We start from the raw sequence: 24,730 nt of genomic DNA, 5'->3' as shown, positions 1-24,730 counted from the left end.
ATCACTGCTCAGTTCTGGCAAATAAGCAATAGCAGATCTTGATCTCGGTTTACCTTTACATGCCAGGCTAAAAGATGCCAGTACAGGCACAGATTTATGTGCACGCCACATGTCCCTGATTAGCAGTATCTCTGAGAGGGCCAGGGGAGGCAGCTGGGGCTGGTAACAGCTTCACTCATTCAATTTTAATTGACTCCTGCGTGTTTGTCAGATCCTTCAGAGCTGCCTTCCTTCTGTTTCAACTTGTGCCAAAAGCTGAACTGGTCCCATTAACCGCAGGGAACAAGCAAGCAAGAAGTACCGATCAGCTACAGGTACAGAACAAAGTCTATATTGCTGTTTGAATTACATTTTAGATACAATCTGCACTGAATTTCAAGATCATAGACCAACGATCACAGTTCAAGCTGCAAACCCAGTGAAATTAAACTCTATTCACACAATCATACATTAAAGCAGGCTTTGATTCAGAATCCTTTTGCTTAATTTTCATCTTCTGTGTATGTATTTAGTGTCCAAATCTCTCTCTCTGAAAATCCTAAGGAAATGCCCATATGCTTCAGTAAGATCAAGACTATACCACTAGCTGTTTACTGAACAACTATTGATACAGTGTTTAAATGGTATGCAATCAATCAAAATATTCAAAACGAAACAAAAAAAATGAGTGACAATAATATTTTATGCATTTTTTACTTTCTCTGATGGTAACAAATGACTTAAGTGAAAGCTTGAGTAGAATGGGTCCAGACATATACACATGATTTCTCTTGTAACTCTTTTTAAAGTACATATAAATAATTGGTGATGGTAACTGGCAGAAAGCATCACTGCTGAAAAAAGGGTTTATAAATCTTACCTCTGCTTTTATTTTATTGTCTCCAAAACAGAGGTGTTGTAAGTAGGCTGCAGCATTGGACTGTACTGAGGGAAACTGATGCTGTAACATCTGTATAACTTCTGGAAGCTCTGGATCTCGCCATCCGAACTCTCTGTGTGAAAACAAACAAGAATGATTCATCAAAAATTCTGCTATTAGTGGATAAATGTGGCAACAGTTGGGTCAACGAAGACGACAGACACGTCTAAGTAAAATCTTGATTTTTTTTTTTCCCCATTATTTTAAAGCAAACATTAAATCAAATAGAAGCTATTTTTCATTTTAAAGTGTACTTGTCTGCAAAAAAAAAACCAGGTTACATAAAGTTTAATTACAGTAAATAACTTTATGGAGTTAGGTCTCTAGCTGCTAAAGTTTCCTAAATAAAAATGGCTATATGAAATCTTAATATAAGAAAAGAAAGAAAATACATGCTCATACCATTATACTGTCCTCTATTAAAATGTGGAGGCTGGAATCAGAACCACAAATGATTTTCTACGAAATGCTAGTTTGTCAAAAAGTCCTTTTTACGTACTGCAGTCTTTGTTTGATATAAATTGGTATCTTACATAGCAAGCAATGACCGATTTTGTCTTCTGGTTTATTTTTTCCAGATACGGTCCATGCTCAATGTAAAACTGTTACACAGTTCTGGCTGTGCTTGAGCAGGCGGTCGGACCAGATGACCTCCAGAGGTCCCTGCCAACCTCAGCCCTTCTGTGATTCTGTAATTTTACAATTATACAAAGCACACTTATACATCAGATTACTTTTAAAACTTCATTCATTCTACTCAATCTAAAGCAGCTAGGCAAATATAAAGACTCGGTCTTTGCACTTTTCTTTAATCCTACAAAGCATGAAACACCATTAGCATCAAATCAAACAACTGAATCCAAGTGTGTTGAACAAGTCCCAGCAGGTATTCTGCAGCTTCCAGAACTGAACTTAAAATCAATCTGTCACTTCAGGTAAATTTCCCCCCTTCTGTGTTTAAGGGTAAAAGCATTCATGGACTTTGTGTTCCAAGAGCCAGAGATGCACGCAGCCACTCTGCATAAGATACTTAATTCTCACACGCCTTTTCCCTAAGAGCTATTTTCTTGTGCGATAGAAATATTTTGACCATCTTCCATCTAATGCTACACATACAAGGTAATAGACGGAAATCAGGGGAAAAAAGTGACTTGTGAAAAAGTTTGTAGGTTCTCTGTTGCAGTTACCATGATCACCTGGGAGTTCATTGCCAAAAAACCCACAAGAGCTGTTGCAGAGTCCAACTATAACATTTGAAAAAATACTCCTGATTATTAGTTACCTTCCCAAATTCTAGGGATTCTGCTGCACTGAGGCCAAGCATACATCACTGGGGGAATTCACAGTAGCTCTGCAGTCTGTCTCAAGTAAAATTAGGCATCTCACACTAAGCACAAGAGTTCTCCAAGACATTTCATTGAAACAAGGGTCATTTTACAATAATAATGAATTACTACAGAACAGAGGTATTGTCTGTTCTCTTCTCATACGGGTTGTTTGCCAAATTAAGAATTGTCATTATAATTGCATCTTTATGAAGATCCAGAATATAAATAGGAGATATAAAAAAATACACTCAGAATTTCATCACCTATTTCTCTTCTGACATAACAGATGTTAACTCATGAATATTAAATTTCACATTAAATGTTTAATACAAAGAAACCATGCAGATGTAATAATAAATCACATACGGACTATTCCAGTGAGTCTTTAGATGATATAGACTGTTGGGAAGCTTCTACAAGAGACCTTTTGCATATGTCAGAAAGATCTTAACATTGAATTGGTATTTTGAAAAGTCAGACAACATTGTAAAAGGTATCAGGGAAGGCTAGAAACCTCGGCAGCCGAAGATGGCAAACACCCCATTTTCTGTGTATACCAGCTTACTATGACTCTGTTAACAGGTGAAAAGGAAGTGATTCTTTGGTTGAGCACTTATTGCTGTTTAAGAATAGCTAGTACAATCCCATAAACAAATCATAAATTGACAGAGGTGATGGAAACAATGTTATTTGATGTGTTAGCTTCCTCTTGTATTTGCTTTCTTACTGTTAACCATGTTAACACTCGTTAATAGGTTCTTCAAACATATTAGACCTGCTGCATATATACATGGCTCTCAGCCAACCAAAGACACCTTCCAGAATATTTTTTAAAATAAAAATAAAAAATGAAAACCCAAAACCCACCAACCTTACTGAGGACAAATTAATTATCCTACCTCCACTTCTAATTTATTCTCATTTTCAATCCCAGATGCCAAGTGCAGGTGTTGGTATTTTGGAGACGATACAAAATAACTGAAGAAAACAGCTTGTATGACAAGACAACGAGGAAGAACATTTGAAATGAGTTGTTTTACACCAAATAACTATACTGCAAAGTGTTGGTACTTCTATCACCAAATTCTCTTCCAAAGGAATTTTCCTCCTTCATAATATGTGTATTACCTGAACAGAAAACAACCAACCCCAAAGCCCGTGACCTGCAGCAGCACAGCACGGACCCTGACAACCAGCTCTTCTGCCTCTTCTCCTGGAATCCAGGCCAGAACAGGCAATGAGGGGGCAAAAAGGAAAAGGTCCCTTCGTCAAAGCTACAGTTAATTGCTCTGATGAACCTCCAGTCTTAACGTGGTACTTACATATGAAAACAAGACTGTGCCTAGTCCTCCCCTCTGATCTCCCAGAAGAAAAGTTAGCAAATAAGTGATGTATGAATACTTGTTGGAAATGATTGCGTGCACATTGCACGTAAGTAGAAAATTAATTCAGAAAAGTAACCCTTAGCAATGAATACTGAGTTTGTCATGTAACCCGTTTTAGGAGAGATAATGAACAAAGCAGGGAAAAAAGTTTAAAAATTTAGCCCCAGTATGCACTGCCATTTCAAGCAGATGGTCTCTAAGATGATTATATTTTTAGCAGTTTCTAAATGAAATACGGTAGCTATATAATACAAACAAAAACTTCTGTCAACAGTTAAGGCTGCTTGAATAATTGTGATAATTTTAGAAGCCTTCAGGGCAAGAAGGACTAGTTTCCAAGGGTTTAAATTTTTCATTTGTTTTATACAAGTCTCTTATAGGTGGAAAAAAAGTGAGCTAGAAAAACAAGAGGCTTTTTTTTTTTTTTTTAAGAACTGCAAGCTTGTGGCTCTATTAACAACATTTACTTGAAAAATTGAAATACTGATTTTTTTTTTTTTTTAAAGTTGGCTTATTTTTGGAAAGTTAGGAAGGCTACTTAATGAAGTCAACTGGCAGAAGTCTTGAGAAGGGAGGAAGACTGGAATTTCTTGAAGACAAAGGTACAAAACGATCTGGAACATTTTGTATACATGTGGGGGAACTTTTAGGCCATGACTCCAAGCATACCTATATGACAAAAAATACATATTAAAATAGAGAGTCAAACAAAAAGTAAGATGAAAAAACTAGTAGGGAAGGGAGGTGTGTTATAGAAGTCAAGAGCGGGAATAAACTGGGTTGCACCCTGGAAAAGTAATTGAAATTAGATAGCAAAGTATCTTTACTGCCTACCAACAAAAAGCAGTAGTAGGGTCAGTACTTGATCAAGATAAGGGTCAGATTAAAGGAAGGGAGAAGGATAATGAAAATCAAATCTACCTCCAATTCTGAGGAACATCTGATATTGTGCCACATGGAAATCAGTTAAACTGGCAACATACGAGGATCCAATCCCTAGCACAATTATACAGTAGAACTAAGCAAAATTTGAAACTGTAGTGTATATCCTAAATAAACACTAGCTGAGCCTGTGTCCTTTATTAACATCCCCACGCTTACAAAATCTGAGCAAGGCTATCCACACAGATGGTGAAACAAGCCAGAAGGCTGGAGTAAATCAGAGGAGGTGCATGGCATGCAATTTCTGAGAATGCTAACAAAGCATCTGTGTAGTTGATCCAAAAATGAAGAGTAAGCTAGCATCTGCACATGCAAGACCTTCTGCTATTGCCTACGTTTCCCTTGGAACACCAATGCCAAAGCTGTTCGGGTCAGCTAAAGGCTTCTGGTGGTGGTGTGGGTTTTCCACAAGAAAGTCACAGCTGTGCAAGAACTTCAGCATTTGCCGTGCACTCCAAATATTTCGGCAGGTTGTAAAAGTGCATTATTTCTAGGAAGCGTCCTCATCTGAGGAGACTGACCAAAGAACGCCAAGGTGTTCCACCTTCTTTCTTTGATGGAAACTGTGCTCTAGGAATGTAGGATTGGTCTCGTTTTGAATCCTGCAGAAGGTTTTAGCTTGAAGTGGTGACTAAGGCAGATGTTCCATGGATTACAGCAGGCTGCTGTTCCAGGGCTGGAAGAGGACCCAAAGGGGAACATGGAGTTATATGTAAGCTGGCAATATGTATGCCTAGAGTATCACAATAGGCTACATTTTATCTGTGAACAACTGAAGAGAATCAACAAGGAGCTGGACATGAGGCACAACTACTCCGAAATTAAGCAGCAGAAGCGGTAGCACCAAGAAATCCAGGCTGACTTGGGTACAGCAAGTATTGCATCGAAACCAATTCCTCCTCCTGCAGTCATATCACATGCACATGTCAGAAAGTAAAGCAGATGCAGACTTAAAAAAGTTTGTTAGTAACACAGGTGAGTGCACTGGCTATGTGGATCACTTAAAGGTGCTGCTGAATACAGAGTATGTACTGCATCTGAATATTTGCTTGAATTATGTCAGAATTTTCTTCTTCTGCTATAGCAAATGCTGATGACACACAGAAAAGCAAAACCAAAACTCCTGCTACATCTATACCTGCACTGATTTTAAAAAGGCTACAAAATAAGTTTTAAAAGCATAGGTCTCCAACTGGTAACTAAGGCGTTTATGCAGCATTGGAGAAGCAGGTGTGATGGCTCTGTCCACTCTCCATCCATTGGTCACAGGGAATCTCACGAGAGCTTGGGTTTTTATTTCTGATTTACATTATTAGAGCAGAACATTCACATCTAATCAAGCAGTTGGCACAGGCAAGCACTGACACCCAGAGCTATTCCCGTCTCAGCAGCATTCCCCAAAGGCAGCGCCGTGAAGACGCCTGCTATAAAGAACCATATGCTTGACAAAGCCTGAACTACCACCAAGCATTTATCAAAGAAAGAGAACGCACAATTTTTAGTTATACTTATTACAAAACTGTATGTTTAAACCAGACTGGTCCGTATGCGCCCGCCTGCCTCAATACGCATGCATATATGTGAGACATTCTTAGACTGGTGAGGGAGAGGTTTTCATATATGAAGTGCTGCTCCAAGGCAAAGACATTACAATCTGATTGGAAGGACTGGAAGGATACTTTTCCTAGATTTCTAACTCGTATACATTGTGGCATTGCTAATGCCAGTCTTCAAAACTTTCTGCTGAACTTCTGCCTGCAGAGATGTACCCTTCTGTTTGCTTCGCCCCACCCCATATTCAATAAATAAAGCCTGAAAATCTCTTTTGCCTCGTTTCTGAAAGGAGAGCTGCGAGAATGGTTTTCTGGTAGTACTAGGAAAAAAACAAACTACATGTAGCTCAGGATCAAACACGAGGAGAACTAATCAAGAGCCAAGAGGAGATCAAAGAAAGAACTATCTCCCATGTTTAAAGGGAGAAATTTACTTCTATTAAAAATATTTGGAAGGGAATATACCAATACTACAGGAATCTCTCTCTCAGGAGTTTATCCTAGTACATTTAAAAAGAGCAAAGACAAGATGTTAAATTTAACTGGTAAAAAAAATAAAAAAATACTTAAACATAATCCACAGACAAGGACTATGATATAAAGAGGAAGAAGCCATCTAACAGCTCGTTCCCTCATTTTCTTTCTGTGATTCTATAACAGCTGGTCAAACAAAAGTGAACATGTACTTATTACACTTAATTTATTGGGAGTTAAATTTGAAGTATTTCCTTAAAGTATTTTCCCTTTTCAAACATACTTTATGATATGCAAGCACATACATAAACACAGATCGTCAGCCCTGTCTGAATGATCTGCTACACTTCAAGAGGAGGCAGAACTACTATATTTGCTTTGAAAATGTAACACATGAACACTGGGTACCTTTAGCACACAATTTTAGGAAATAAAATACAGAGATGTCAATCTCTGTTCCACTCACCCTGGAAAACCCTCAAAACCCTTCACCATATTGTCTTCTCTAGTCAAACCTGGCCAAAGAAGAGTACAACAAGCAACAACAGCAGGTTTGGGCTTAATACAACCCCCTTAGGGCAGCAATGAAGCCTCCTCAGCAGAGAGCTCCCTGTACTTCTCTTTTGTCCTTTCAAGAAAGATAAACCAAACCCAGACTACTGGAAAAGTTAGGAACGAAATAATCTGACATAGTTAAGGCTAAATTTGGAAGCACCAGAAGTAAGGACAGAGAAGAGGCACCGCAGATGTATCTTCTATGAAGAAAAATGTAAGTTCTAATGAAACAAAGAAGTCCATCTGTGCTGTTGTTTATTCCAACCTGAAAACCGCAGCCTGTGTGGGGTGCTCTGTATGACTGACGCAAATGCATCCAGTGTCACACGATCAGAGTAAATGTAAACATCTCGCCAAACCTGCCATTCTTGAATCTCACAAATCTTCACCATTTGTTTCTTCCTCTAATGGAGTTCTAGACACTTTCTGAAGAGCTGCTGGCGCTAGAGCAGCATGCTTGCCAAATGGCTTTGTAACATGAAAAAACAATTGCAATAACCTCTTCATTGCTGGATTGCTTAATTTTTTTTTTTTTTTAATACATGCACAACTGTAAATTTGATTTGCAGGCAAAAAGTTGTACGAATGGTACAAATGGAATCAGAAAGAGGAGAAAGCATTTCACTACAGATTCTAATGATGCTTGAGGTATGGGAAACATTTATTTCAGAGCTTGTCAGCATTGAGCAGGCAAACGTTAGAGAGATATGCTTGGCCCAACAGTTACTGATTTTCATTTGAGTAACACACCGGAGCTACTTACCCAGGCAGACTGTGACCTGTTAGTAGGCGCAGTGTTAGAATATTATCTGCCATACCTGGCCACACTTTACTCGATCAATAATTTCACTGATGCAAATGGGGAACACTTTGCATTCTGGCAATGTACTATTTAAATATTTAAGTGTATAATACATGAGCAGTCAACAACATTTGACTGCACTTCAATATATACTTTATTTTTAGCTAAGCATGTAGCTTACATCTTCCCTTGATTTCAAACTTAGCACAGCTGAATGTGAAACAGCTGTACAAATGTTTGGCAATCCTGCAGAAAACCTGGGTGCTGCTCTTGGGTTATGACATTTCCCTTGGTTTACGCTTCTGTGTGGCTTAAACTAGAACCACCATGCAGTAGTGCTTACACAGATTCATCACAAATGTGGTTTTTACAATGTATTTGTGTCTGCTAACGAGGTGCAGAGGAGGCTGTGCTGTGGCAGGCGCACAGGATTCCTGCCCAGCGCTGCCAAGCAGCGATGGAGATGCTCAGCGTGTCCCAGGTCTTCACCAGAAACATAAACCTGAGGGCTCAGGGCTCATCCAGTACTTCAAAAAATCACCTCTCCGATACAGCAATGGGCTAAAACTGACTTGTACAACGGCAAATATACCCTCCTGCAGTTCTGCCTTTGTGTCCTTTATATGTTCTCCAATAAGGCATCACTTTTCTGTTTTGACATTACTACCTGTGATTTAGACTTTAAAATAAGAAAACCATAAGAAATGAGCTTGTGAAGAGGCAAGATGAGAACTGCTTCAACATAACAAAAATGGTCTGGAGCTGAACTGTCTGTAGATTTCTTGAACATTTTCACTTTAAGAGGAAAAGATTTTGAAGATGATACAGTTGAGTAAAGATTACCTGACACTGGCCCACGTGGTAATATTTACAGCTCTAGGTTACTGCCTCCAATTCAACGTGATTACATTCAGAGGTACAAGCATTATCTGCTCAAGGTTACCCCGATTTCTTTTACAAATGTCTTTTTAATTGAAATGTATTTATGAACCTTTATGAAATAATCTTTCACGCTATTGGTACTGATCTATAAATATTTAATTCCCTCACTCCCAGTGAAAAAAGAGTTGCCTGTGTCCTGAGGTAGCCATAACCTGCTGTAGCTGGTATAATTTTATCTCTCGTCTAGACTGTGGGGTTGGGAGCAGAGAAAAATTAGGGACTTTGGTGCTTTAGGACACCTTTAATTTTGCCATTTTTACTATTTGGTTTGTTTAGTGTTTTGTTTGTTTGTTTGTTTTCTGTTAGAAAGTGGCATTTGTATTTTGGGGCTGCTGAGCTGAAACAGTCTTGAAAATCTTGTTTATCTCTTCCTCTGCAGGCATTTGCATATACAGGGACTGCTTCTGCAAAGGCGAGTAAGAGGCGAATTAGGTAAGCTATCATGAAGTCTTTAAGCTGCCTAATTTATCCCCTTTCTCCCTGCAATGCATAACATTTTTCTGACCCCCTATTACAGATGGGCCTTACAGTAGCTTAATACATTGCAGCTGTGAAAATATGCCAAGTTAACCCTTTCCTGAGAGACCAGCTTACACTTGCTCCTCTCCATCTACAGGAGTTCACACTTCACAGGGAAGATTTCAGAAGATTGTGAAATGTTGTTCACTGGCAGAACAGCTGCTACAGATGTGGATATGTTTTCCTCATAGATCAGAAAGGTGGAAATGTAGACAGGAGATTAAAGCAGTAGACAGACCGGAGGGATTCCACAGCCTTGACTCTGTCATTGACTTACTTTGTCAGACACAGTCATTTACTTTAATGCCTTTCTCTGAGGTTTGATAGATTCTCTGTCTCTGGAGACCTGTAAATCAAAATTGTCTCCTTTTCTAGAACTAGTGTTCCCATCCAGAGGCTCTTAAACCTTTCTGTATTTCCACAACAAAAGAAAAAAGCTTTTGAGGTCCTGCTTCCATCTGGCCATATAGAAACGTATGCTTTCTAAAGAACAAACATTACTCCACAGAACCCTGAATTTCCTAGGAAAATGGGAGGAGCACTTTAGAGAGGAAGATACTTATTTTATTTCCCTACATGCATCAGAACACCTAACCATTGCAGCTATAAAAAAAGAGAGCAAAAAGCAGCAGGAACACTTTCGCATTAGCCTAACAGCACCAATGTTAACAATTCAAACCACGCTCATCTGCAGGAGAGGAAGCTGGCACACACAATACTCCCTGAAAGTCTCAGAGCATCCATTGTATTTCTTGAAATAACCAGCACCATAAGAGTTCCTAAAACGTTTTGGTGCATTCCACCTCTCTCGAGTCAAAGCTTTTAATGCCACATTATTAAGCACAATGAGTTTCATGATAACCGACGTGACAACACATGGATTGTCTCTCCCCGTTGCTCTCTTTGCCTGATCAAGCTTCTGGCCCCAGCAGATCTCCCGAGTTGCGTGGCAGTGACAGAAGAACTGCTTCTATGCTTTTCCAGCAGGGACGACTGAAAATCAAGCTTTTTCAAGCTTGGCAAAATAAAAAAGCAATGAAACTGCATGTTTCCCTCCTATCTGCAAATAAAAAGCTTGGACAGATCGCCATCTGGGTAACCTGCAGACTGCCATGGGAAAGCAGGGACCGCTACCACCAGAAACTGGGTATTTTCTATGTATGCAAACAGCAGACAATGGTAAATGCCAACGGTGCATACGGTTGAGCACAAGCTGCAGAAGTACTTTTTACAGCTGGGGTGGGGGCAAGAAAAGGGTGTCCATCTGAAGTATTAAAAAGTATTAATCCTAAATATCTCATGCTATCTCATTCCTTAGTGGTCACTCCATCGAGCACACTACTGGCTTCCTTTGTTGCTGCGAAGCAGCAGCTCTCACCTTATCTCCACACATAGATGCCCAGGCATCGTTCTTATCTATGTAACACTTTGCAGCACTCCCTGTCTTCCCCAGCGCAGTAAACTCTTCAGAGAAGACATTCTTTTGATGCTTAAATAATGAATATTAAATGATAAAACTTAAAAGTGACTCAAAATATCATACAAATTGATAAGCCCCAGAATTTGCCAAGAAACACCAAGTCTGGAAAGCCAAGAGAAAAAGCCGCATAAATTTCTAATACTGAATTAAAAAAACACAAACAACAAACCATTCTCATCTTCTTTTCTTACAACTAGACTCCAATCTTTTAGAGAAACAGAGGAACTAATTCTGTTCATTAAAGTTGCAAGCTGTACAGTTCTATAAATGCACTTGAATTTGATCTTCTTGTCAAAGGGAAATACAGACTAATGGCTTTTCCTTGCTGCCTTTATTTTGGTTTTCATTAAGCATGAAAAAACTGACCTCTGGCACGCTAGCTTGATGCATCTCAATGTGCAACCACCAAAACAATGTAATAATGCAAGATACACTTGACGCTCAGGAGACAGAAAGTTCATGGGATCAATAACGAGAGTCAAATTGTTAAAAAATTGCTCAAATGGAAAGCTGTTGGATGGAAGGAAAAATATCCACCAGTAATGAGTAGTGACAGTCAAATATTGCTACTTCCCATCACATGCTTTTCATCTACTTCAAAGCACTGTAGAAATTCTAGGGAACTCTCCTAATGCAGATATCATCATCTTCATGTCAGGCATGGGTAAAGAGAGACAGCGCTTACGTGCCTCTCTCACAGGGGAAGAATCAAAAAAATTGGCAAAAGTTCGAAGAGCCACTATTAAATCCTCAGCCCTAGTTTTAAACTCTCTGAACCAAATACACTGATTCACTGTTAGCTGACTGCAAAAGGTTTTCAAGAATATAAAAATGCAGAGGATCTGGTCAGCATTTCAGGGGAGCGCAGGACAAGAAGAGACCTTCGGGCCATCAAAGCCAATTTCTGACTGCCAAGTCACCTGCTACTCGGCACGTATGCTGCAGCATACATTGCTCAAGCTAAAGATGGCCTCGTGTAGGGAAATTTTAACCAACCTCAGATTTTGTTGACCCTAACAACAGTTTCAGATTGTAAATGAAAAAAAAAGACAAAAAAGTTGTCACACATATCCACTCAGAAGGAGCGCTTTTTTGTTGCTGTTGTTTCTAACAGGGTATTTCAATCTTGTCCTATTCTACTCAAAGCACCAACAAACATAATACGTATCCCACTTTTCAAAGTACTAAATCAGAAAACAAGGCTGTATTTCTGCACTTGCAGGGGGAAGTAAATGGAGAAAGGATGGTTTCGAGCTGGGTATCTAGCATGGTAACATCTCTGTTCAGGCCACAGGATAACCCAGCGAGTCTCCACAATGACCCAAAAGCCAGCAGAAGACTGACGAGCTCATCAATGGACAGATATGATTAACAGAAAGTACTACCAGTGCTCTACAACACCAGGGAAATCCACAACCCTCAACTGCTGTGTCAGAGGCAAAACCAGACCAAGAACAGCGTGTCTTACCTAAAAAAACAATGCAAAGGCTGAACCAGAGAAAAAATATTTTCCATGGACGATACTCAGAGTTTAGTGCAGAAGTAGGCTGTAGATTTTAAATAAACGTAAAATAGACATCTCATGTATATTTGATAGTTTTACATCAGTAAAATGCAACTCACAGAAAAACATCCTTTGAACGGGGAAAACCAGTTCCTCCCTTAGCTGCCATCCTATCAGGTTACAACTGGGACATGACTTTTCTATCCTTGACAAAAAGAATGCGGCTGCAGACTGTTCTGCACAGCACTTCTACAGAAATATTTCCAGCTGAACTGTGAAACACTGTATATACCTAATAAATCCACGGCAGAAAATAATCACGCTATTGATTCTGGGCAATTGCCCTTATTAACAAATGAGAGAAATACTGCCAAGGATCTGTCATTTAGAAATCAGAATCAATATCTTAAAGAAGGTTTTGAAACTTGAATATATTAAGGGAAAGTATGTGCCTCAATCTATCAGAAATCTTTCCTCAGCCTGTGGAAGTACAGCTACATACAGAAGGACGGTACTCGTACGGTACTTACTTGTATGGTACTTATTTCCATGCAACACGTTCTGGGTGGGATTTTTCATCTGATACACTGAATTCCAGTGTCTGTTACCTTCACCTATCCAAGAATTTAGCTGGTGTGATACCCTGCAATATATTCTGCCAACCGCAAGAACTACAGACTGTGAATTGCACCTTTCCCTTCTTCACTTCAGAGCTAATTCCTTTCCAGACTTTGGGTAACCTTGTCCCCCTAAATTTCCTTATTTAAGCTGAAAGGACAATGCCACTGCTTCCGACTTTGAAACTGTCCTCTATGTGCTCAGCTTACAGCATCGACTCCAGCTACAAAACCCTCCAGTATTTACATCCTATAGCTCTAACATGAATGATCGCCTCAGCCATCAGCGACTGACCTCAGATCATGGTTACATACAACTAAGCAACTGATACCACAGCTGTTTATAAAATAGATTTCTGGTACGTTTAGAATTAAAAGTAGTTTAAACTGTGGTTAAAGACTTGAGCATTGATTCTGCAGTATGCGCAAGTTATGTAGCATGTGTACCCTATATGAATCTATTCACTTTTGAGTAGATTATCACTTCAGAAATTAGATTTTGCTCTAAAACGCTCCCAAAAATGAATAGTGGGTTCATTTGCTAGACTGATGAAAACTATAATGAGAGGCGGTTCCAGTCATCTCTATCAACCCTCACTCACAGACACTGAACCCATTCTGATAACCATTTATTTCCTTCCCTCTCCTCCCGAGATACACTCAGATCAGGGGCTGGACAGCATAACCTGTGTTACAGAAGACGCGAGCGTGCTCGCACAGAAAAGACACAAGGACTCTCTGTCTAGGCTGGCAATCAACTCCCTGTCAAACACGATACAGAAGCAGCCTTTGATTTTTTTTTTTTCTCCCCTTCCCTTTCCTTTTTTAATAGCCACTGATGTCTGCAGGCAGAAAAAATATGTTTCTTACACATGCTTAATTTTACATTTCTGGTCATTTTAGGACAAATCTGTATGATTTTGAAATTCATATTTCAAATTGCTACTGCAAATTTCAAAGTCAAGTTCAAACACAACTAAGTCCACAGATTTTCAGCTGTGTTGTCTGCACAAGGGGAGCCTGGGAGTGGGAAAAGTCTGAGATATTTTTAGGTCCGTGTCAATACTTGCCGTTCATAAGTTTTCTTCTAATGGCAAATATGAATTCACATAGGAGCCGGTGTTCTTGATATAATTTGATAAAAATGAAACTGATATCTATTTTCATTAAAACTCAGTGTGGAAAAGCTGTGGAACTGTTCTGCAACAGAGGATATTATATCTGGTGTTATTTATTTATTAGTGGAGAAATCACTATATAGGCTATTGAAATGATTTTTCTCCATTTCATAAAAGTATCTCCCTCTTCTAGGTTTTTTCATTTGAGCAGAAAGGAAGGTGATCATACAGCAAAGCTCTGTAGGCAACATTGCAGACAAAGTTCAGAGCACATCACACTTCAGTTTGAGATTGCACTTTTTAACCACCACTTTAATTTATCCTGAAGTCTCTTTCACTCTTAAGTCAATGAAAGAAATATTATGCTCAGAGGTGGCCTATAAAGAATTTCTGTATATGAATTTACATGCACAAATCAAATGACTATATTAGATTTTCCCAGAAGCTGATGCTAATTTACATAAAGGAGAATGTTCTGCAGCCTTCTTTTCACACTCGGGAATGTCTGAGACGTACAGCAAACATGGGTATTTTTGGAAGACACAAAATTACATGTTTGTTGGCACACTCCTCAAGGCTTTCAGTCTTCCAGATAGAGGTCAAGTAATTCTGCGTTCTTTGGTTTTCAGTACTTTATCGCAACTATGCACCTGCAATATTCTAAGTGGTATTTAGTGTGTAGAGTGTCCAGTGTGTAAGTGCTTAGCTCTTTCCCCCCTTAAAACATACTAAATACAAATTTCAGCTTGCTGATGAACACAAAAAATAGCTATGCACAGCAAATAAAGTCTCTACCTTCATTTGCTAGGTAATGAGATCCAAAATATTTTACCTTTTGTGGAGAGCACAAGACACCCTGATGTTGTAATCACTTTAGTATGAATTACAGATACGTTAACTGTCAAACTGTCAACCATACATTTTACTTGTACAATGTATATTTTAAGTAGAAATAAAGTTAAGTGTGTTAATTAGCTACTTGTGCCCTTTGTAATTTCAGAATAGGAAAACTCAAAAAAATTCCAGCAAAACAATAATTAAAGAGAGATTCAGAGTACACATCCTATTGGCTTTACAATATATCCATTTCTCAAGCTTTTGTATAACTGATTACATCTTTTTTTTTTAACTTCTGTGAGTAAACAGCAAAACTAATTAGCTGCACACTATTAAGTTAATGCACATTTATCTACAACAATTCAATTCTGACTGTGAAATAATCTTTCTAGACCATAATTACACTCCAGCTTAATTAGCATAATTTCCACAGCACATTCTTCAATAAAGAAGCTGACATAAGGGTGAGTCTTAAATACGAAGGATATTCTAGACAAGCAGAATAAAGGACACAGGCAGAGCTGCATTAAACACCTACTACATTATCAAGATAGTACACTTAGAACACGAATTCCATACTACCATGACCTATCACAAGCATCTGAAGATGCTTTCGCAGAAGATAAGCAAAACACTAAAGGGCTTGAGAAGCCCCTCAGCCGCTTCACTAGAAGCGGTCCCACGTCCCTCGCAGCTCCTTCGTCCCCTGTCACTGCAGCTCATCCCCCTCACCGAGGGCAGCCGCGGATTACTCGTCGTCATCCCATCCAGAGTACTAGCTCCCTTCACAATGAAAACGCACGTGGTCTTGCATCTCTTACACTAATTTCAGCGCGGGCCATCAATTCCCACTGAAGAGGGTCGCTGGAGGTGAAAAGGCAGATGGGTCTCCAGGCTCGTTGAGTCTTCGGTTTGCTGGTGAGGATTTAGCAACGAGAATCCCAGTTAGTAGCAACTGGGTCTCTTATGGAGACTTTATTCCCTGGTACTCGGGCTGACGACACCGAACGAGTTTTCTATGGGCCAAAGTGGACAACGCGTACGTGGAAGTATGTGGACAACCCGAGAACTGCTGTGCTTGATGTGGAGATGAAGTTTTGGAGGACGGGCCCTGCATCCCCGCAGCGACCCTCTGACTCATCTTGTTCTTCTCGCGCCTAAGCCCGCAGCGCGCTGGCTGTCGGCGTACGTCAGATTTATACGTCTGGGCTATGAAATGTAACCTCGACCGTAACACAAACGGCCGCCAGCCTCTCCTGACAGTCAAGAACTAAAATGAAAAAACCACCTCCTTGTGTCTTCATCTAACTGTTTCTAACTAATGGTAGTTTAAAATGAACTGTTATCTGAAGGGCTCTTGGCTTCTGTGAAGGATTTTGACTAAATATATGCTGTTGGTGATGATGTCCTTGTGCTATTCCACAGTTACGAATGGTATAAAGATAATTTCACCTGTGAAGGATTACCATTTATTGTGTGAGACGATGAAAGACACTAAGATTTTCAAAATCACCAAGGTGATTTAAAGCCAAAGTCCTATTTTTGTGTAACCTCATAAAGGATTTTAAATTAATCAGGTTTCCAAAATGCCTAAGACTCTCCTGAAAATGTAGACTTCAGCTTTTAAATCACACAGGCAGTTTTAATAACTTTACTCGCTCTAATTAACTTTTTATTTTGAGGTTAGTACTATAAAGCCAGACCAGGACCAAAACGATCTCTGCATACTAATCAGTCACTGACTCCTGCTGCTGAAATGTAACATGTGAGGAGATGTCCTAAAAATTCACCACAAATTCAGAGCAACGGAAACCGATAAATCAGTTCTTGGAGAAAAGCAAATCGGCAATACCTATTTCAACTTACTGTTTTCTTAGGAATACATATAACTAGGCAAACTCTGCTTGATTAGAATTTAAGATAAGGAAATACATCATAAACGAGGTTATAAAATAACTTTTATTTTTATTCAGACGTATAACTGATGCATCAACTACTGTCTCCAGACTATATAAACGCACCCAGTTCAAGGGGTGTCAAAAGCACAAGGAAAACTGAAGATGCTCCAGAAGCTGCTCCGCTGCTCGTTCTGCCTTTCCCCCCCTCGGGAGTGATGCAATCTGATTTTGAAGCAGCCCCCCCTCTTTGGCAGAAGCAGGGAGAGAGGCAGCGAGGAGGCCACGGCAAACTAGTTCTGCACCTGCAAAACCTGCCTGGCCTTTGAGCCCCGGGCTGCTTAGGAGGACGCTCCAGTACCAGCCAGGTCTGCTTAGGGCCACAGCTTTGCAGCTCCCACTGGTTTGCAAGACAAAGCCAACAGCGGCTGAGCCGTTTCTTTAAAGCCACCCCTTCGAACTGGGAACTAAAAGCTAGCTTGTCAGAAGCCAAGTAATAACCTTTTCTAGACGGTTAACTTTTCTTGTTACAGTTAAGACCAGAATACACAAGCGGTAAAAATAGTCCTAATTTTCAACAGACTTTAATTACTTTTGCTAATAAAATTTCACTTTAGCTATCTGTTTAAAATCAGGTTATCTAAAAAGATACTAAGGTAGCCGAGGTTATCAAAAGATGCCAATGATTTTGGCTGCCAAACTACAGGGGCCTGGCTGTAAGTGGGTCTTTGTCAAACTGTACACCCCAAATTAGCGCACCTAAAATTACTAGCCAATTTTGAAAATCTTGGTCTGCTATGTTTGTCGTCTTTTTTCTCCTTGACAGTTATTTAGCTCTGCCAATTTCTCCTTCCAGAGCATCAGAGCACTGAGAAGAGAAGAAAGAAATTCAGCTTCAGCCTTCAGTCCTGCCGCTTTGAGTCAGGAGATAGAGTTATGGCTTGAAGACATGAGATAAAAGCAAAGCAATATACTCACAGTCACAAACTCAATGAATTAAACTAAGAAAAAAAACCCCTGTAGGTCAGGCAGAGATCATGCAGAGTAAGCACAGCAAGAGACAAGGAAATAGGAGGCATAAATGCATTGTTATCTTTTCCATGTCATTTCATCTCTCTATACGTCTGGTTTGCTACCTATATAAAAAGGTCCTTCTGAAAGGCTCTTCTGAAAGATTTTTGAGAGCTTGCTATAAAAATCACTAACTCCAGGGCAAAATGTTATTACCAGTGCTGCCATAGAGGTGCAAAGTATCACCGAGACTTGGATGGTTTTAAAGAGGGTAAAGATCTAAGACAAAAAGAACCATCAGGAGTACAATTTGTTAAGCAAGCACTGTACAAAAAGAAAATGAGAGAAGCTTAGTAAGAGGCAATTTGTTTCACATGCCCAAAGAGGTTCTGTTTTTCATTTATGTTGTCGGGTGTTCTCCTCTTGCCCTAAAAATTGAATTTCCTTGAATAGGTTCCTCATATCCCTGTCTTGAGAAATGATGCTGATTGGAGAATATATACACAATACATATCTAAAGAGAGGCTTAAAAAAAATTCCCCAGCTTATTATAAAATAATCCCCGTGCATGCAGCTGCAAGAATGGTCAATCGCAAATACTCACTGAGGATAGCACTTAATAAAATGACACCTTAAGTCAGCATTTTACCTGTTCTGTTACCAAGATGTCAATAAAATACATGAATGCCTCTCACAGCTGAACTGTTGCGGAGGTTTCATGACTTTCAGCAAGTTAGACTTGCTCTTGGTTTTTAATGTGATAATGGAATGACTCCTCGATGCCGAGATGTGAAAAGGAAGACCCATCTGCCTGAAAAGTTGGATTTTACTTTACATACTCTCAATGGCAATTTTATGGCAGATCTTGAACGGGTCTGGGATGTGCAAACGGTATAGCCGAGTATTTATCTGATACCACTCACCAGACTCACCGATACCCATCAGTCTTTATTGCCATCTATTCAGCTCATTTGTTTACCAACGGGTATACATCTAAATACTATTCCCACCACCTTCCACAAAAACACTTTCACCATCCACTATAACCAGGTAAGAAGCTTACGTTTCTGGAGAATGCTGCTAGCCTTGGCAGTGATCTCTCTCTGGGTCAACAAGGGATAATAACATTTTGAACTGTCAAAATTTTAGCTATCAACATGATTGCTCAGCACTAGACTTACTTTTCAGACATTTGAATTTTTATGTATTGAAGCCATATACTTACATGGCATGTTTTATTCTATTCTAAGTGATAACAAAATTAAATTATCAAAAGAGTTTCTTTTTTAATTGAAATTCATTACCGAGTATTTTATTAATTGCAATTTATGTGTTAGAGATTGATACTGCATTTTGTCCAATGTACTTTTTTCATAAATGGTATCTACAAGCATACAAGGCACAGCATCAGACTCTCAGGGGCCTGCTTCATGGGGAAAGTACAATGTCAATGAGGGAGAACCAGAAACGCGATATGTACTTTTCTGTTATCCTGGAGAAGACTTTTGAGAGTTGGAGACCAAATATGCTGCGTGCCTATTTCATGAGTAATTAACCGATCCTGGAAGGAGGACACAAGTTAGAAGTGCTCTGGGGTATTGATTAAAAAGTAACACTAAACCAGGAAATAGGTAACTGAACTAATCGAGCCATTTTCAATCTTCTTTTATTGACAGTTCTGGTAAGTAATTGTTAAGAACACATTTATTACCGCATTAAACCTGCTCCTGTGTCTTTCCAAAACTATCTTCAGTTGACTGTAAAACTCATGAGCCAAACAAAGTTTCCCTAACTTTAAGAGTAAATTGACAAACTGCAGGCCTACATTCTTCCTGCCTTCTGCACATTTCAGAGTAAGGATTTGAAGGAAAAAACTGCTCAAAAAGGCACGCTGTGAGGTAAAGTTATGAGCTTTGCACATTTAAAACATACCCACTGCCTGTTCCTGTGGTGGGTTGCCAAATGCCCATCATCTCCAGGTATGACTGACCTGATTGACAGGCAGTTCCCTACACATCAAAGTGTTAAATCCCAGAACTATACCATAGTTTGCTGTGATAATTCAGCATAATCTAACCAGTCCAAAGCCCCATTTGAACTCAGGAGAAGGCAACACTCAGACAAATTACCCTCCATGACTACCTCATGCCATGGGAACTGCAGAGAAGAGGAGAAGTCAGCCGGGAGCCTGCCCAAGCTGCGGAATGTTCCTCCAGAAGGAAACCTGCATCTGCCCACCCAAACCATGACTGGATCAGAGATGCACTGACTGAAGTAGCTGCTGAAAAGATCAGAGCAGTTTCAGCAAATCCCACTTTGTAGAGATAACAGCTCATGAAATTTTAAAGAGCAATGAAATTGCTCTTTACAATAGAAGAAAAAAAAAAGGCATGGCACCCACCGCTATGTAACACCAAAGCTGCAGAATGTCACATCTCTCCCTCTATTCTAAAACCTTCAGAGGTTTTCTAGAGTCATGTAAAAACCTTGAGGTGTTTTTAACATTTGTAATGAAGTCTCAGAAGTTAAAAATCCATGAGAATTCAAACACTTTCTAGACCTGTAATGGAGGTAGAGTACTAAGCAATAATGATGAATATTTTCATGTTGTCTATTTTGAACCAACACTGCATAATGATGTCTTAAGGCTCACCGTTGCGGAAACTCAGATGGGGTATCAGAAGTGAGTAAGACCATCCAGCACACAACTGAGTGACAATGACAGTGATATACCTTATAAAACCTTATGGTTCTCTGTGAGATTCATTTGGCAGTGCTGGAAGCTAAGGACTAGCCAAAGGACTATACAGAAAAATTAAATAATGACTTGCTTTCTGTAAAGACTTGGTTTAAGGTATATTCAGGGCAAGCTGGCCTTCAAGTATCTGTTGATACCCAAATTCCCATTTCAAAGGTAAGCATAGAGATGGTAAACAGTCAAAAACCCCCCCAGCTATTCTCCCTTCCCCAAAAGAAAACAAAAACCCTATATAAGGACCTGCTCTAAGAATGTTGTCCTACCACTGGTAGATGAAAGGACCTGGAAAAGATAACAATACATTTATGCAGAGCAGGGAGTTACCAGATTTTAACTCTGTAGGATCCAGTAAGAGAAGCAGTGATTAGCTGCAGAACGCTGCAGTCCTGGGACAGCTTTCTGAACCACGCAGGCAGAGGATGCCAAGGCTGCACCAGCAGCTCCTATGAAAGCGGTGCCAGAAAACATCCCCAAGGAGCACTGAAATGTGCAGTCAGCCTGGAAAATGCATGCTGCATGAAGTTTTCTTCAGTTAATCACTAGGATTTCTGCATTTCCCTATGACCTTCTACTCTAGCTTTTAGTCTTTAAACAGAGTATTTGCTTTCCATATAGTAGTTCTGCTACTGTTTTTATTTCAGTAAAGGATGTGAAAGTAGCAGAGATCAGTTTTCTTCTCCTTTAAATAGTGATCAATCTTAGGTACAGATACAGAAAACCTTAGAAGTTACAGACACTTCATTCTTTCTTTCTAAAATCTTTCCACGCACATTGAAACCGACAATTAATAGTGGAAATTTTGTGGAAATATCAGTATACTAGAAGATAATGAGGTCCAACTGCCTAGTCAGGCACAGAAATAGGGGGAAAAAAATACAGCATCACCAGCTTTACCATCAACTAGCTTTAAAAAAGCAGAAACCTGTACACTGGAGGTTAAGCAAAAGAAGAACAAAACCAAAAGATGTCTTTCTGCACCGTTCAACTGGACCCTGCAGATCTAAAGTTTTTCTAACATATATTTAACATGTCTTTTCTATTTTATGAGAAAAATAGATGTAAAAACATTTATTTTAGTTTATATATGACACTGATACTCAAACACTTTTCATATTTTTAAGCTAACTCAAGAACAGAGAGTCCTCTGAAGTGGATGAAAAAACAGCATCTAATACATACAACACGGCAGTTAAAAAAAAATATCTTTGCAACAGGAAGGAGGTCAAGCTGATACTACCATTGCACAGAAGAGCCGTGTCCGTACAAAGCATTCTAACACGGGCTGTTGACACTCAGGAACAAGAGAGCTGTGTCCTGCTTCACAAAACTGAGTTAAGGACAGCCAGTTTTTGGAAGGAGGCCACAGCTTTGCATATGCAATATTTATTAGAGAGTATTCTGAATTTGGAATTATTTCAGCTGTCTGTTGTTGATACAGCACGTGCTTATGTAAGTTTTCTTTTTTCAATGAGAAAACAAGAGGAATGGTATATGCCATTAACGCTTCTATATCCAAATTTTTCTTTCAGACTGTACATTTGTGGCTGTGACCATGAATTCAAATCAGGTTTAAGACACTTGCATAGGGAGCTATTTAGCTCTTAAATGTTTCTTAGCCCTGGCTATATATGAAGCATAAATGCAAGTATTTACAGTTCTTGGTAATAAAATGAAAAGTCTGCCCATTAAATTTTTTGTTTCTTTCTCACTGTAATAAAATAATATACAAACCTGATATAACTAATAAGATTTTTAAAAACATTATCATTAAGTATAGCACAGAAGATATCAACACGTTTTTATTTGAATCAGTGCAATATAGATAGTATCAGTCAGTCACAGTATGGTAACCACTGAACTCGGCAGATTTTAAGCTTCTGACAGCTTACCAGGTATTTTTCTTAATGGAACTTCAGTTCAGTTCAAGTGTTTGGCCACACAGCTCTTTCGCCACCCAGTGCCAAGGAAAATTTGGGATCAGCGTATCACACTAAAACCTGCAGTGGGGTAGCTGCTGGCATTTCGCCTCAGTGGGGCAACGCGTGTATTTTAACTCCCAGAGCTACTCAACGCTGAGCACACGCCATTTGTGTGCAATGACATTCTGTTAGCAAACTGCACTACTGAGCAATCCCAACTTTATTAGATTCTTAAATCCTAATTTGTTTCAGGTTGACATGACATAGTATGTTTCGGCTCCTGCTGTTAGTGATATTGTTGCAATGAAGAAAAAAACTCCATCTGTATCTTCCCACACAGTCAATGACTGTGAGAATCTGTGTGCTAATGGATTTTTTTGCTGCTCTGGAGTGTGAAGACATTAAAATTTCTCTCTACCACAAACAGCATGAATGAGTATTTAGATTTTCTAGTAGGGGTTGGGGTTTTTTTGGTAGTGTTTTCATTGTACAAGCTTACATTTTATCTAGACAATTATGTTTTTCTAAAATCTTCAGTCTTATCCTACATTTTTAAATGTCGAACGCTGCTGTGGATCACATAGCTGGGTCGTTGTACTTGTTTATAAATCAAATGTTTTAAGTTAGACTGGCACTGTTGGGACAGTATGGGAAATGGCCGTTGGTCGTGGAGAACCACAGATGTGATCCGAAAGGCTATTTGGGGCACACTTGTTAACATCATTTAGGGCTCTTAAAGCAAAAACTCAGATGACAGATGTAAGGACTAACACTTCCATGGAAGAAAGGACACCATGTGGTAAATCTGGATAATTGAATTTAATAAAAAAGGTCTAACTTTATGAGTGGAAAGACTCTTTAGTAAGAAAATATGGCTTAGTGGTGGGTTAGATTTTAAGAAGACTTTGTGAAGTCTGCATATGGACTAAAACCTTTTATTCCACCAGAAACTAAGGCCCATAGTTTTGACAACAGCAGTAGCAGAAGAACGGGCACTCTCTGATTCTCTTGGTGCATGACATAACAACACCTTTTGCCTCTAAAAATAATATGAAATATATAAATTAATCCACTGCTTATTTTACTCGCAAATGGTAATATTAACCCACATTATGTTCAGAATGATGAAATGGTTGTCATCAAGGTTTTTGGCTTGAAGATCTCGGTTACTTCAACAAAACCAAGATCTCTGCCTATTCTCTGGAAGTTTTCAGTAGGAAGGTCTGATGAAGAGAAAGAGACCTGCAACAGGCAGATATTATTGGCAAATTCAGGAGGCAATTCAGGACTTACTATCTGAAATGCTAAGGAACTTGCTAAGCTAAATCAAAGCTGTCAAAAGCGCCATGCTGAGTTATATGTTACAAAGTAGGAAAAACCATTCTGGGTCAGGCTAATGGTTCATCTCAGCCACCTCTTCCAAGCACCTCCTTCTTTTTATTGTTGTTATTGGCCACTGAACAGCCATTTTAATGGAGCGACCCATTACCACCACAAGATCCTTGTTCATGCCTGGTATCGGGTTAAAACACACCACTGTGTATATGAAGTCATGATTTTTTTCAACATACATCACTTCATATTTACCCAAAATTAATTTCATCTGATTTTGGTGTGGCACCACAATTTTTTTTCTTTAAAAAGCATATTTACTTTCTCACACCACATCATACTAATAGGTGAGCTCATCACTTCTGTTCTTGATTGCCACTTCTATTAGTTTGATGCAAATGTGATACAGATCTGAGCTGCCTAGACCTACTTTGAAGCCCGTTTAGAAAACAGGCATCCCATGAGACATTTTCTGGGGGCTAAAAGAGCAACACACCATAGCCTTCAGTGTGGCTGTTTTGTTTCTGAGTGCTCTTACTACTCTTGAATGAACATCATCTAGTCCTGGCAATTTGTTATGCCTAATTTGATATTTGCTCCCCATGTTTTACCACTGATACCAGATTTTGAGATAGGTCCTAGGATAAGCTCTTTTCTCCCTCCCTTAAAAAGGACAATGAGGTAAAGTGAAAACTTTTCACTTGCTCTTCAGATGTTTTGATGGAAATTGCTGTGCTGGCAGGGAAATTCAGGAAGAAATAAATGTTCCCCTAGTGTAACAAACACTGTGATTCACAGGTTGAATTGACTATTGGCAAAGTCTGCACAAGCAATCCAACA

General features: G+C 39.2%; 1 protein-coding gene across 7 annotated transcripts in view; it reads right to left on the bottom strand.

The window, feature by feature from the left end:
* The window catches only part of CTNND2 (catenin delta 2), a 702,624-nt gene that overhangs the window by 193,374 nt on the left and 484,520 nt on the right, over nt 1–24,730 (bottom strand). For all 7 annotated transcript variants that reach the window (XM_052781625.1, XM_052781615.1, XM_052781635.1 and 4 more), the window contains one exon: nt 860–992. In XM_052781625.1, the coding sequence (XP_052637585.1) occupies nt 860–992 (133 nt within the window). The remainder of the gene's footprint in view (nt 1–859; nt 993–24,730) is intronic.

This window comes from Harpia harpyja, chromosome 1 (genome assembly GCF_026419915.1).
Source record: "Harpia harpyja isolate bHarHar1 chromosome 1, bHarHar1 primary haplotype, whole genome shotgun sequence".
In the NCBI taxonomy this organism is placed as follows: Eukaryota; Metazoa; Chordata; class Aves; order Accipitriformes; family Accipitridae; genus Harpia; species Harpia harpyja.
This window is presented reverse-complemented; position numbering and strand designations above follow the sequence as displayed.